We start from the raw sequence: 13,100 nt of genomic DNA on the forward strand, positions 1-13,100 counted from the left end.
GACAGGCACATCCCCTTCAATATTTTTCACTCCTTCCACAGGCAGTGGAATTCTGAATATGGCACTCAACCTTGCAAAGATGTAAATAAATATCAATAAAACAGTATTCGTTTACAAGTTTATGATGACCCTCATAGCTGGGGGGGAAAACAGTGGTAAAAGCAAATGCTGTTAAACAGATTTATTTTCTAAGACACATTTGAACAACTCTGCAACACACACATGGTTTTTCCAAACATATCCTTGGTCACATTGAAAAGTCCAGGCCTGCACCAGGGTGGGGCAGTGCCTCGAATCTGTCATAAACACCAGGGACTGTAGAAACTTTGATCTGCTCCTCCTGCAGGGGAATCCTGCATTGTCCCACTGTCAATATCCAGCCTCCCTTCTTTGGATCCCACGTTTGAAAGTGGAAAACAAAGATGTGCAACACTAATCAATTTACAATAGTATTCCAGTAGTGGTACGAAGCAGCGTTTCCCATGTACATCAGGAAAACTGCATCCTCACCCATGGAGGTTAGTACACATGCCCCTGACTTCACAGACGCAGCCGCTGAGATCAGCCACTCACTCGGGGTGTGGATCGACAGCTGGACAATGTCGTGATCATTGTGGATGAGTGGACAGTCACACAAACATTGCTATGAGAAGTGATGAGGTGAAGTACGGTTAAAGGCCATGCCACAGTAATCAAGCCTTTCCATGGGTAAGGAACGAAACATTAACACTACAGCTACATGAAGGTTTTTTTTTTTGTGTGATGACATTTTCTGCTAATTCTCTTTTCTACACCATTCAATTAAGAGAGAGAAATGAACTAGATACAAAACCAAGTAATGGTGCTAGCTTGCCCACAGTAAGTACAAGTTTTGCTTCAGGAAAAATGGCCTTATTCTAGGTTTAAAAATGGGGATGGGGGGGGGGGTGATACCTCCTTGTCCTTAAACCAGTCCTCTCGTTTTGTGATCTGCCAGATCTGCAGTTGTCGGTTTTGAGATATTACTCTAGGCCTATTTTAGGCAGTTTGCAATTTCTTAAGCTACCTAACTGAACTTATGGAAGTTTCCTTAACACTTAAAGACTAAAATGGCAGGAGAAAGGTGGCAGATATTTACATAGCATATTAGCTGGGTTCAAGCATCTGCATGGTTACTCTCACATGAAACAGAGAGGCAAACAATCTGAAAGACTAATACTGAAAACACTGAACAAATTCTGTTTTTACCATTTCAAAGAAAAGTCTGGTGAAGAAAAAAGTACAATTGTACTCTAACTAGGTAATATTCAACAAAGCATTTCTCTCTAGGTTCAATATTTGTATCAAGCCGAGATTACAAATGCAAAACTGAAACACATTTTGACTGACCAACCTACCAAGGTACCCTTTCTGGATGATTTTATGTTAGTTAAAATACAAATAATGCAGGGAACAACCAGATGGAAAAAAACAAAGACAAAAAGTGTAAATGAGTGCTGTAAATACAAAATAATTTAAATAGCCCTTAACAGCCCCCTATGTTGCCTATAGAAACTCAAAGCAAGATATATATTTTAGCTGATGTACAGGAATGCTTCATTAGGTTATCAGTACAGAAGCAGTCATATATGACGTAAAACTATGAAGTTTTACGAAATTTTTAGAAAAACGTGAAAAACACATTTGTAAGACCCAGTTTGCAGTCTACAATTATTTTTCAAATTTTAAATCCATTCATAATCTGTAACCATGCACACAATCCAAATGAAAAGAATGTAGATAAAGCATCTACAACTAGGGAATCCAGAACAAAATAATAATAATTGCTGCACTGCATGACACCTCTAAACACCAGCATAGTTTCCCAAATTAAAAAGTGTTAGAGTGAAAACCTGTTTTCAAGTAGTGGATTTCTGACCTATAGCTTTCAATACTGCTGTGGAAGGGAGCGTCTCCATTCTCTTTGAGCCTTCCTCCGAGCCGTCCCCACTCCAGAGAGGGGAGAAAGCGTCGGTAACTCGCCTCCGACCCTCTCCCATTATTCCCTATCTTGACACAGATTAACCGAGAGAGGTGTGCCACGACTTGGGTGGTCACTGTGAAGCCCTCGAGACCCTTAACTGCTAACTGCAAATAATGATTGAAATAAAATACTGATTTCGAGAGCACTGAAAAAGAAACATCCATCTTCATTGACAAGAACTTCTCCCCCCCGCCCCCCCCATTTTGCTCCCTCCCCATTTTGCTCCCTTCTCAATGTCCTTTAGAAATCCCAGTCGTCCACCTCCAGATGACTCAAGCTGGACTCCAGACTGGCCATGACTGTGGGGGAGTCAGGGGGCTGGGCACACTCAAAATTAGTGATGGGGGACACAGGTCTCAGCAGCTCTGGCAGGGCGTCCGATGCACGTCGCTTAATCTGGGGAACAGAAGAGGAGTGAGAAGCAAATCTATCATCTCATCTCAACATCAGATTATGGGGCTGCATGGACACAATGAGAAGGTCATGTAAATATCCTTATATCTCATATCGTACTTTGCTTTCTGTTGGTAGCTACTCTGTTTTTGTGATCGGCTAACTCAAAAACACCCTGCAAGACCTGCGGACCCACAGTGCTGCTGGTCTTACCTGCTTGAAAAAGGAATGGTTCAGAAGGGCACTGGCAGATGGTCTGTAAAAGAGAAAGATGGGTTGCATTAAAGAGTTGGACACGTAGAGGGAAGGGCCACCCGAGAGAGAAAGAGAAGAAGCTGGACAGACTGAGAAAGACAGAAAGCTAGAGAGACAGACCAAAAAAAGTGGGCAAGAGAGGGACTGAACAGAGACTGTCATCACAGACCCACCTTCTCTCAGGGTCCCTCTGCAGGCACAGCTCCACGAAGGCGTGGAAGTGGCCGCTGAAGGTGCGGTGGTAGGGGTGCTGGCTGGGTTCCCCGTTGGCGTGTCGCAGGCCGCAGGCGCCTGTGCCCTCGCCAATGCCCGAGTCGGCGCCCGAGCGGGATGGCTTCATGGTGAGCTCCTCGGGGGGGATGGTGCTGGTGTCCAGGAGACAGGGCACTGTGCCATTCAGCTTCTCCAGGAGCATCTGGGACAGAGGAAGGAGAGGAGCAAGAGGAATGAAAGAGAGGAGGGAGAGAACCTTTACTTGGCTCAATTTTTTAGAATGTGTTATATTTACTCAATTATATAGAGTGGAACATGTGTATATGACACTTTTCTTTCTCTTATATAAAAGTGAAGCAACAGCATGGGAAATTGTGTCCCACCATCACAGGTCTACTTCTGCAGATGTAAGTGGCCCACCTTGTGTTTAGGACTCGTCATTGTCAGTGTTGCCAGTCAAATTGCATTTCACAGCTGTAATCAACTTCCACACTGCCTATATGAACGTAGTGACACCACTCAAATATTCCTGCCCTTCTGCACATTTTGATGACCGTTTGAGAGTTCACACAAGCAATGCAGACTGACAGCTACTCACTGTCCTCCAGCCACAAACCTGGGTGGCAGGCATGTCTTTGAATGGGACGTGTCCGTTTGCCAGCTCACATGCCGTGATGCCCAGGCTGTATATATCGGAGCGGGCATCATACCCCTGCAGATTCTGCAAGAGAGGAGGAGAGCGAGGTGAGGGTTGAGCTATCCTCTGAAGCTCCACGGGGAAGTAAACTGCACTGAAACCTGAGCGACGCCGCTGGACTACCTCAGAGCTCCAGAAATGTATGCACGAGAGACGCTGCCCTGAAACAGTCAAGTGAAAAGGTAAAACTGAAAAACAAATGCAACAGAGGACGTGTGCGGTATCAGGATGGGAGGCAGGGGGAATCTACCTGCTGCAGCACCTCAGGGCTGAGCCACGGCAGCACCTTGACGCTGTACTGGGGGAAGTCATGCACCACGCGTGCCCGCTGACCGTGCCGGATCAGGCTGAAGATGCTGCGCAGGCCGGAGAGGAATACCTGCCCATCTCCTGAGATCAGTACGTGACTCGCCTTCACACTCCTGCGAGGGGAGGGGGGAGATGCTTACAGTCACATGTTCTAACCCAACAAAACAAAAAAGAAAAAAGGTTAAAATACAATACAGGGTTCCAGTTTTTCCGTTCCAATTCCATTTGTAATTCCTTGTTCAATTAAATTCCAAATTCCAGTCGAGTCTATTCCATCAATGGCAAAAATAATTGGAATTGGAATTTGGAACATGTCTGAAAAAGGGAATTGGAAAAAAGTGGAGTTGACCCCAACCCTGTTAAAATAAGTGGCAGTAAATTCAATGTTATTATATCATCTGTGGTCTCCAAATCCTGGTCCTGGAGAGACCCAATCCAGCTCCCCTCTAAGGCACCAATTACTAAAGACTGGGAACATTTACTCATTTATTAATTAAGCTCGTTTTTGGATTAAGTAATCAATTAAATTAAACCTCTGGTCTTTGAGGGGCTGAAAGAGCAAATGGTGTTTTATGGCACATACATATAACAGTACTCTCATAGATAGGCGTCCTTGCTACATACAGATACAGTGCAGCCTGTTCCACCTTACCTGTGCACATATCCCATGTGGTGGATGTAATCCAGAGCTTTGAGAACGCCCAGCAGGATGTAGGCAATGGCCAGCTCACTCATGCCATCTGTGAAGTGGGTACTGATCAGGTCCTTGGCTGACCCTGTGACCAACAAACAAACAATAAAAAAAGAATCAAAGACAGACAATATACATAATAGAATAAGAAATAAAGTAGGAATTACTATAACAGGAAAACAAACTGCTTCTTTAGACAGGATTATTAGACTTATTAGCATTCATGTTAGACTACCTACTGTTGTATGGAAGGCAGTCTGTTTGTGTGTCTAGGACAGACTTGTGAAGCTGACCTTTTCTGATTGTGAATGCCAGCTACAAAGGTTCAGATCATACCCCAAGTGGGGCAGGTGGATCGGAATTCATTTTTTCATATCTTCCTTTACAACAGGCTTTAACTGGTCCAAATCTACACCCCGCCCACCAGTGCACCGTCTCCTACCGTAGGCCATGAAGGGAGTAATAACCCACAGCTCATTCTCAGCTATGAAGATACTCTTGTAGGGCAGGATGTTGGGATGGTGGAACAGCTTGGAGACATGGAGCTCCCCCTGCAGAGGCAGAGAAAGAGAAGGTTGGCCTTTTCTCCAGCAGGAGCATGAGGATTTGTGTAGCAGTGTCAGTTTGCTCTGTACCCTCTCATTAATAATATTTTTTTCAAAAGGGAACAATGACGGAAATCAATAGGCATCTCTGATTGAGGTTGTTTTTGCCACAGACCAGAAAGAAAGGGTCCAATTTTACAAGTAGATCATCTGAATGTTCTGCACTTTTCAGTCAAATCTCTTAAGAAAACATGTGGGCGAGACTCCTGACAATAGGAGTATCTGATTGAGGCAAATGTCTTGGCTGGGATGGCATCAGTGAGAGCGGAGAGCAGGTGGCTTGCCTGCCCCAGGGCTGACCTGCAGGTAGTTGACCATGTCATTGGTGCACGACTCCAGGTTGATTCGGCGGATGGCCACGTGGTCACCAGTGGGCCGGTATCTCCCTAGGTTCACCGTCATCAGTTCCTCCAGCCCTCTACCTGCAGGGGGAACCAGACACTTAAACCCATATTCCCAAGCACACCCCAGAAGCAGCAGCCCCAACATAACCCCAGCCTGTACCCACTAACACAAGAATACCCCATCCCCCCTCCAAGTTGATCTGTGCGGTGCCATTCGCACATCCATGGTTCAGATGTCTCAGGTATCCATGCTCCGGGCAGCGAGAGTCATTTATGTTATACCATATTTTTAAGAAAGTCCTGTCTAACTAATCTCAGTATAGTACAGCTAAAATAAGGACTATAATATATATAATATACTAAAACATGTACAAGTAAGTTACCTATGAAAAAAATAATAATAACTAACAAGCTAATAGAATACAGTAAAGAAATCCAATGAAAGACTATAGCTGCAGTTAAACTTCTTGGGGATTATAATCAATCAGTTTAAGACTGAAAGACCCACACACTTAAACATGAAAATAAATCATGCTGGGTTACCAATGATGGTGAGCAGGTCATAGGAGCAGCTGTCTGGCAGGAATCCCCCCATAGTGTCCCGATGTGGGAGAGATGCTAGAGACTCTGTGCTCTCTTCATTGGCCTGAGGTGGAAAGAGGGAGGTTTAGTGGGAAGGGCAAGGAATCAGTACGGGGGCTAGCCTGGTCCGCGATGGGGATCCCAGTCAACACTATTTTTCCCGGGTTACAAGGCTGGATGCAACTGTGGGGACAGTAGAGCTGCGGTCATGCGCTTGATGGTGAGTGTAGAGATTGAATGTCCTGTAGAAGAAGCCCCAGTGAAGGCTGCAGAGACAGTAGAACAGATGTGTGTGAGTGAGTGTGAGCAAGTGAGCACCTGCGTGTTGGTGGGAGGCTTCATTTAAATTCACAAATTCTCTGTAATATTACAGGGTATAGATTTAGTTCTCACATGAGGGTTTGGCAGAAATAAATTGTGTTATGGTAATTTTTTTTTTGTCTAGGTGAGGATGAATTTAGTATCAGACTGGATTTCTCAATCATCATGATAAAAGCAGGCTCCAATTAATTCATTTTTTTTTTTACATATATCTTTCCCCACTGCTGGGAATGCAACAGACTGAAGATACATTTGACATGAAATGTTATGCTATCTCTAAGAAAGTAGGCTTTACTTTTTTTTTTTAAATCAGGTGGTTGGTTTGTTTAACTGGGGTTTGTGAAGGTGAAACAATTTCAGACACTGTTCTCATGCAGGGTGCAAGCCGGGCCCTATCATTACAGTGCAAATTAATCTACACCTGAACTTTACCACTGGTTCAAGCTAAAGATCTAAAGGAGTGGGAGCAATGCTGAAAGAGAGGCCTTCACATAAAGTGGTGCATCACAATCTATCCAATGAATGCATTTTACAGTTCTGCAGGTGGTTGGCTGTGTCTTATGCCAACTATAACTATATGATTAGCAAGTATATTTTGTAAGGTTTTGAAACCAAGAAATGGTGCCGCCACCGCCACCGCCACATTACAGAAGACATACAGGTAAGATTAACTATTTCAAAATATATTATATATTTTATGATGTATGAAAAGGCTTGAGGTCTTCAATGGATAGATTACAACGTCCAGTACAAAATGTGACTGAGGGGTTCCCTGAACTGGCAAGCTTACAACCATTTCAACATAAATGATGCCAAATTATGTCAATTTCTGGACTGGAAGCAGATCTCTAATATATGTATTTTACCCCCCCATTTACCAAAAAATGTAAAACAGAACAAAAATGAAAGACGCCCCCCCCCCTCCCCCAAAAAAAAAAAAAAAAAGTTATGTCCAAAAGCGTGGATATCAAACTCCAGGGCTGGGGGCCAAAACCTAATGGACCATATTGATCCCTTTAAAGAATGAGCTACAAATATCTGGCAAATGCACAAACAATGCGTTTGATGTGTCCAATTAAGAAAATTAGAGCATTTTATTCTAAGGTCTACAGAAAGTGACACAGGTGAGAGGGAGACTTGAAGGCTAATGTGACCCACAAGGACTAGAGTTTGAGACAACCTGCCCCACAGCAACAGCAACAGCCAAGTGCATTCATCCACCTCTAAGCACTGCCATTCTTTCTTCAGCAGCAGTAGGGTGATATTATGGACAGATCAGTTACCTGGACCACAGTCTGAACAGGAGGATGGCACACATACAGCTGGAAATCGATACACAATATCTGCTAAACCACAGAGGAGGCACGGCCCTCCAAAACAGATTTTGCTATGTATCAAATTCACTCTTACGTAAGTCAGGGGTTAAATATATGTTTTTCTTTTTACAGTTCTACTAATATTACACGGCAACATTTGTACGCTCTGAAGCTGTCCCTCTGTGCTTGGTGAAGGAACCACACTTCAAGTTTGACTACAAACATTTAGTGGGAGGCACACAAACACACACACACACACACACACACAAACTTTCAAGCACAGCACTGGTACACTGAGTGAGCATTAGTGGATAATTTCAAGGAACAAAACACAATGTTAAGGCCAGACAGGGTTTCATAATAGGCCATAGATTATCTTCAGAATACCACCCACCACCACCACCACCACCATTTCACATCACCCTTCCAAAATAAAAATACACAATAAGTTATTATTGTCAGCATATCAGAAACTGAAAGAGCAGGGTTCCAAAAATAAGAGTTACATAGCCCCACGTTACTACACACACTTTCCAAAAGTTGGTTTGCATACAAATGTCTAATTCCAATCCTGAGACAGAAAGGTCTGCAATTGCCATTCCTCCAGCAGCGGCAAGTGACATCAGAGAGATATCTGCCTTGATAACATCCCTCTACACAGAACGCAACCTGCCATCTTGTAATGTGAAACCTCAGTTTAAAAACGTGTCAGGGCTCGAACATGGCAGTCCAGGATTACAGGACATGCTACTTTAGCAGCTGAAGTAGCACTTGGAGTTTTAGAACTTTTTTCTTTTTTCTTTTCTTTTTATTGAAAAGGAGCTGCTTAAAACAAAAGATGTTGTTTGGCTAATGACAGTTGAGAAAAAAAAAAAAAGTATTTTCTTTACAAAAGCTATGCATTGCATCTTGGAATGTAAACATTTTCAGCTTGAAACTAAAATGGTTCCCAATAGAGTCCTGTTCAGGTAAACTATGTGGCAACTGATAGGCCAGTACATATAGCAGTGTGCTGGGGTATGTTTGAATACTTTATGATGCAATACTCATGAATTATCTCCCATGTGCTGGAATGCTTATTGGCATTTAAAAAAAAGAAAGAAAAAAAAGATTAATCACTGTAATACACCAGATCGCCTTACTTCCAAATTTCTTGCCCCTGTGTTGCCATACAAAAGGGGAGTGGTGTGCTGCAGAAGGCAGCACATACAGTAACAGTGAAAGGCCAATGACTCAGAGAAATGCTAGAGGTCATAGAAGAGGAACAGGCGATGTGTCAGAATATAGGCAAAGATAAACACTGTGCCCTATTGTTTGTGGTTAAAGGTGCATCGTCTGAATTAACACAGGCTTAAACAGGAGGAATTTCAAGCCCCTCCCCTCCAAAAAAACTCCCAACTTAAATTCACTTTCGGAAAAGGCAGCAAAAAACTAACCTTCAGATACCTTCAAAAAGATTCTAATGACATAATGAAGCCATAGAGATGCCACCATATAGCTGCAGCTAACTGAAGATAATCCAGTCCCATCAGGATTGCATCAGGCTAAATGGCAAATAAATAAATACATCCTTTGCTGCAAGTGAATGTGTGAAGAATGGTCAGCGGTTTGGGGAATTGTTCACTGTATGTTAAATGGACCCCGAGCGACCCTAGCCTCTCAGCTGTAGTCCCTGCTAATTCGAACCCAGAAAATAACCTGGGGCACTCCAAAGATCCGCTGCTCAGTGGCTCACCTGTATGAAACCATGATCACAGATGAGATATTGCGTTAAGATGACCTCTGTCACGAAAAACCACATTCACAATGAGGTGTCCATGCAGAGAAGCGCAAGGCCAAAGTCTCGGTACACAGATGCACAAAACAACAACAGCAGCAACAGCCAAAAAAATAAATAATAATAATAAAAAATAATAATAATAAAAAAAAAAAATATATATATATATATATATAGTATATATAATATATATATTAAAAACCATAACAAAAACAAAACAAGAACCCCACTTACTTTCCTTTGAGAGCTCCCCTGAGCCTGCTCTGGGGTAGAGAAACCCAAAACACAAAAAACAGGGTCTGTTCTTTAATAAATCAATCAATCACATGCAATACAGATCTCAGGAACACAGTATAATGGTACAGTAGATCTTTTTACACGCTTCTGACCAGGGCTGCAATCTCCTCCTATTCCACAATAGACTCAAATCAGTCAGTCTCTCTCCCCGACAGCAAACTGTACACATCTTGGTCTACTACCTTAGGCAATCCATATGTGAGAGGGACATTTATCAGCTCTAGTTCTTCAGCGGAGGACTCTGGTGATCATGGTCTAATTCCTGTTTACTATTCACATGCCAAGATCCAGTTATAGTAATGGCTATTTATTATGCTGGCTACAGACATTTAAAATCTGACCACAAAGGAGTCCTTCAATCACACCGTAGATCCGTGCATGACTGCATAGCAGTTTGATCCATTTCAGCTTCAATAATACAGTAAGTTGCAACCTGTTCCAGGCTATGGATTGTTACTTTAAATATCAACTGACAGTCTATGCCAGTTTAGGTGTGGAAAAGTAAGTAGAGACACAGTGTTTATTTATATGACATCTAGCTGTTTTTAACCTCTGAAATGGCTGAAGTGTTGTGCAATGCAAGTCTTATTTTCTACTCTGTACATGCAAACAATTACAGAATGAAAGAACAGCAGAATGTTGAAAACCAGGCAGGATGCAGACCAGTTCTCTATGGCATGCGTCTCGAACGATAAAGCAGTATTGTTATGATGGTCCTGAAGGGGGGATGTATTATGCTGGTCTGTTCACATGCAAATTCCAAATAAATACATTAATATGTCAAGAAGTATGTATATACACACAAAAAAAAAAAACACTCAGGAACGTTGGTAAGAGATGAAGGTGACGTTGATGAGGGTAACAATAGTTGCTTCAAGCGAGTCAAAGCTCTCACACTCTCCCAGTACAATGGCACAATCCTTCTAAAGTCCTTTCACAGGGCATATAGGCCTAGATAGCCCATATAAAAATAGCCAAAAAGCCATTTCATACAGTGTCTACGTACGTAAATAGCACGACCAATAAGAACCTATTAAAGGTTGTAACATTGCAAAATCCATAGGAGACAATTATTGAGGATGACTGATCTTACTGGTCAGGCAAAGAGAAACTGATAATTTTGTTCATCCTTTCCAGGTTACACAGACTTATCAGTAGCAAAAAAAAAAGCAACCTCCTACAGACCTATCACTACAGCTAAGTTCCCAGTTTACCTTGGGAGAGTAATGCAAGCTTTTGGGAGTTCCTGCAGGCCGTACTACAAGATCCCCACACAAAGTACATCTAATGCCAGATACTCAAACCATCTGTATTGCCAAGATGTTGGTAACTGTAAATGAAAACAACGAGGATGGGCTAGTACACACACTACATTTTAAATCAAATTCATATTACATGCCATGTTACAATCTTCATGAATATGGATAAAAAAAACAAGGCTTTCACAGGCCTGATATAACAGACTCACAGTGGTGCACAACTTAAACAACAAAAAATTGAATGGCTCTCCTCTCCCAACCAACATTCAAAGAAAATAAATTATATAGGGCACAGCTGATTTTTCTGTTATCATCTTTTCATGTGAATAATTCAATTATTGGGTTTTGATCCAAAAGAAAGAAAATAAAAGTTATGAAATCTGATATTTGCACAGCTGAAATGGGATAAATTCAAAATGGGTGAACTTACCTCCAAATAACTCCAAATCCCTTAAGCTCTCAACGCTGAGTTTCTCCGAGACCCACCGCTTGATGCGCATAAAGAGCAAGGAAGATGATTTAGACACAAAAGTAAATACATGAGAAGAACAGTCCATACTGCCTAGCTTAATGTCTCACCACCTGCTTATCATACAACGTGAGAATTCAGCTATTTCTCCACACAAAGTATTCTAGCAACAAAAACAAAAACTGAAATGTTGCCATAATTTATACAGTAGACGATCATGTTTTTCATAGTAGAGCTGTCAAAGAGGAAAGATAAGAATTTCTCTACATTTACATTCTCTGCACTTACCAGAAAAGACATGGACTCTGGAGTGCTTGTTACCAGTTCTGGAACTCCATTTAGAGAAAACCTGAGGTACAAATTTAGCACAATTATAAACCTGGCAAGTGGACAGAACAGAAGCATGTTTAACTTTGGCTGATATTTCACTCCACATATTCTAGATTTAACCATTTTGTCATACCTCAGTAAGGCTCAATTTGCGATCTGCAGCACAAAGACAGAAACTGTATTTTTAAATGGTTTAGACCAGAGTTTACAAAGCTGATCTTCTGAGGGTGGATCAAAAGCAACAAGAAAAACGCCTTGTTTGGAGACTAAGCTCTTTTCATTACCAAACGAGAAACACTGTCCAGATGCGGTCTTATCTGTTGTCACATTTCTTCTGTTCTTGTGGTCATAAGGTCCAATTCCCAGAACTAGAATACTTACTCTGAACAGTTTAAATGTAAGGAGTTGTGTTGGAGGTGATGGAGGCTGCCTCTATGTTGAGCTCAAGTGACAACCTATGATGAGACAACACAATGTCTTGCTTTGCGTTGGTACTTAATTTTCTTTCGAGGGCTACAATTGACGAGTGAATAATGAATAAATAAGATATAGAGTAAAACAATAAATAAAAGACAATCCTCACAAGTTTGAATACACATCTGTTCGTTTAGTTATCTTACAGCCATGCCTAGTACTACCCTACTACCCACACAACAATGGCCATTACAATAACATTAACTCAAGATGATCCAAGAGCCTTGTTCTCGTCTAAAGAGCATGCTTTTACTCTCTGTTTCCGCCCCCCTTTGTTTTGGACAGAAGACCACCCTGCAGAAAACGACAAACAAGCCATGCTTAGTAATAGTTGTAGTCGATTCCCTGAACATCCCCCAATACAGTCCAGCTCTAGGTGTCACACACACAAAAGTGTCATCATCAGGTCTTACCGTAACCTATACCCTAGAAGCGCTATGACGGGAAACAGGAATATTACAAGTCCTAACCAGCTAACTCGTTGATTTTAATATCTTATAATAAATAATAAATAAACACAAAAACATCCGTTTACTGCGCCTCTAGATCTTTCTCCATAAATCTACATTTACCGCAGGACTTCACAAACCGGACCCTGTTGATTGGACAGGAAGTTTTCCGTCAGAGAATACTAACAATGTAATTGGTGCTGCTCGACTGTCAATAACCTATAGGGGCGTGACAACTAGAGGACCTACGAGCGCTGATTGGTGAATGCTTTCGAGGCAATGGTCTGGCTATAGTCGCACATTTATGATGTCTACAC

The 13,100-nt window shown here is 42.0% G+C and overlaps 1 protein-coding gene across 3 annotated transcripts; it reads right to left on the minus strand.

Moving 5' to 3' along the window:
* Positions 1-106: 106 nt before the first annotated feature.
* Positions 107-12,932, minus strand: strada (STE20 related adaptor alpha). 3 transcript variants are annotated; one of them, XM_066698456.1, is made up of 14 exons: positions 12,748-12,932; positions 12,242-12,315; positions 11,819-11,879; positions 11,492-11,549; positions 9,740-9,768; positions 6,053-6,155; positions 5,466-5,587; positions 5,003-5,111; positions 4,522-4,645; positions 3,811-3,982; positions 3,480-3,584; positions 2,824-3,065; positions 2,609-2,651; positions 107-2,398 (listed from the first exon to the last, which is right to left on the minus strand). In XM_066698456.1, the coding sequence occupies exons 3-14, from the start codon at positions 11,828-11,830 to the stop codon at positions 2,243-2,245; spliced, it is 1,275 nt and encodes a 424-aa protein (XP_066554553.1). In that variant the 5' UTR covers positions 11,831-11,879; positions 12,242-12,315; positions 12,748-12,932; the 3' UTR covers positions 107-2,242. The 3 variants fall into 3 exon arrangements, with proteins under 3 accessions (XP_066554553.1, XP_066554552.1, XP_066554555.1); XM_066698455.1 differs by having other exon boundaries at positions 3,462-3,584; XM_066698458.1 differs by lacking the exon at positions 9,740-9,768 and having other exon boundaries at positions 3,462-3,584.
* Between the last annotated feature and the right edge of the window lie 168 nt (positions 12,933-13,100).

Source organism: Amia ocellicauda, chromosome 3 (assembly GCF_036373705.1).
Source record: "Amia ocellicauda isolate fAmiCal2 chromosome 3, fAmiCal2.hap1, whole genome shotgun sequence".
In the NCBI taxonomy this organism is placed as follows: Eukaryota; Metazoa; Chordata; class Actinopteri; order Amiiformes; family Amiidae; genus Amia; species Amia ocellicauda.

What these genes read in the sequence shown, in the direction of transcription:
- strada (XM_066698455.1), bottom strand. An exon ending in ACATGGTCAACTACCTGCAG is followed by an intron (nt 5,112 to 5,465) that starts GTCAGCCCTGGG and finishes CTGCCTCTGCAG; the next exon opens with GGGGAGCTCCATGTCTCCAA. An exon ending in GCCCTGAGGTGCTGCAGCAG is followed by an intron (nt 3,585 to 3,810) that starts GTAGATTCCCCC and finishes CCTCTCTTGCAG; the next exon opens with AATCTGCAGGGGTATGATGC.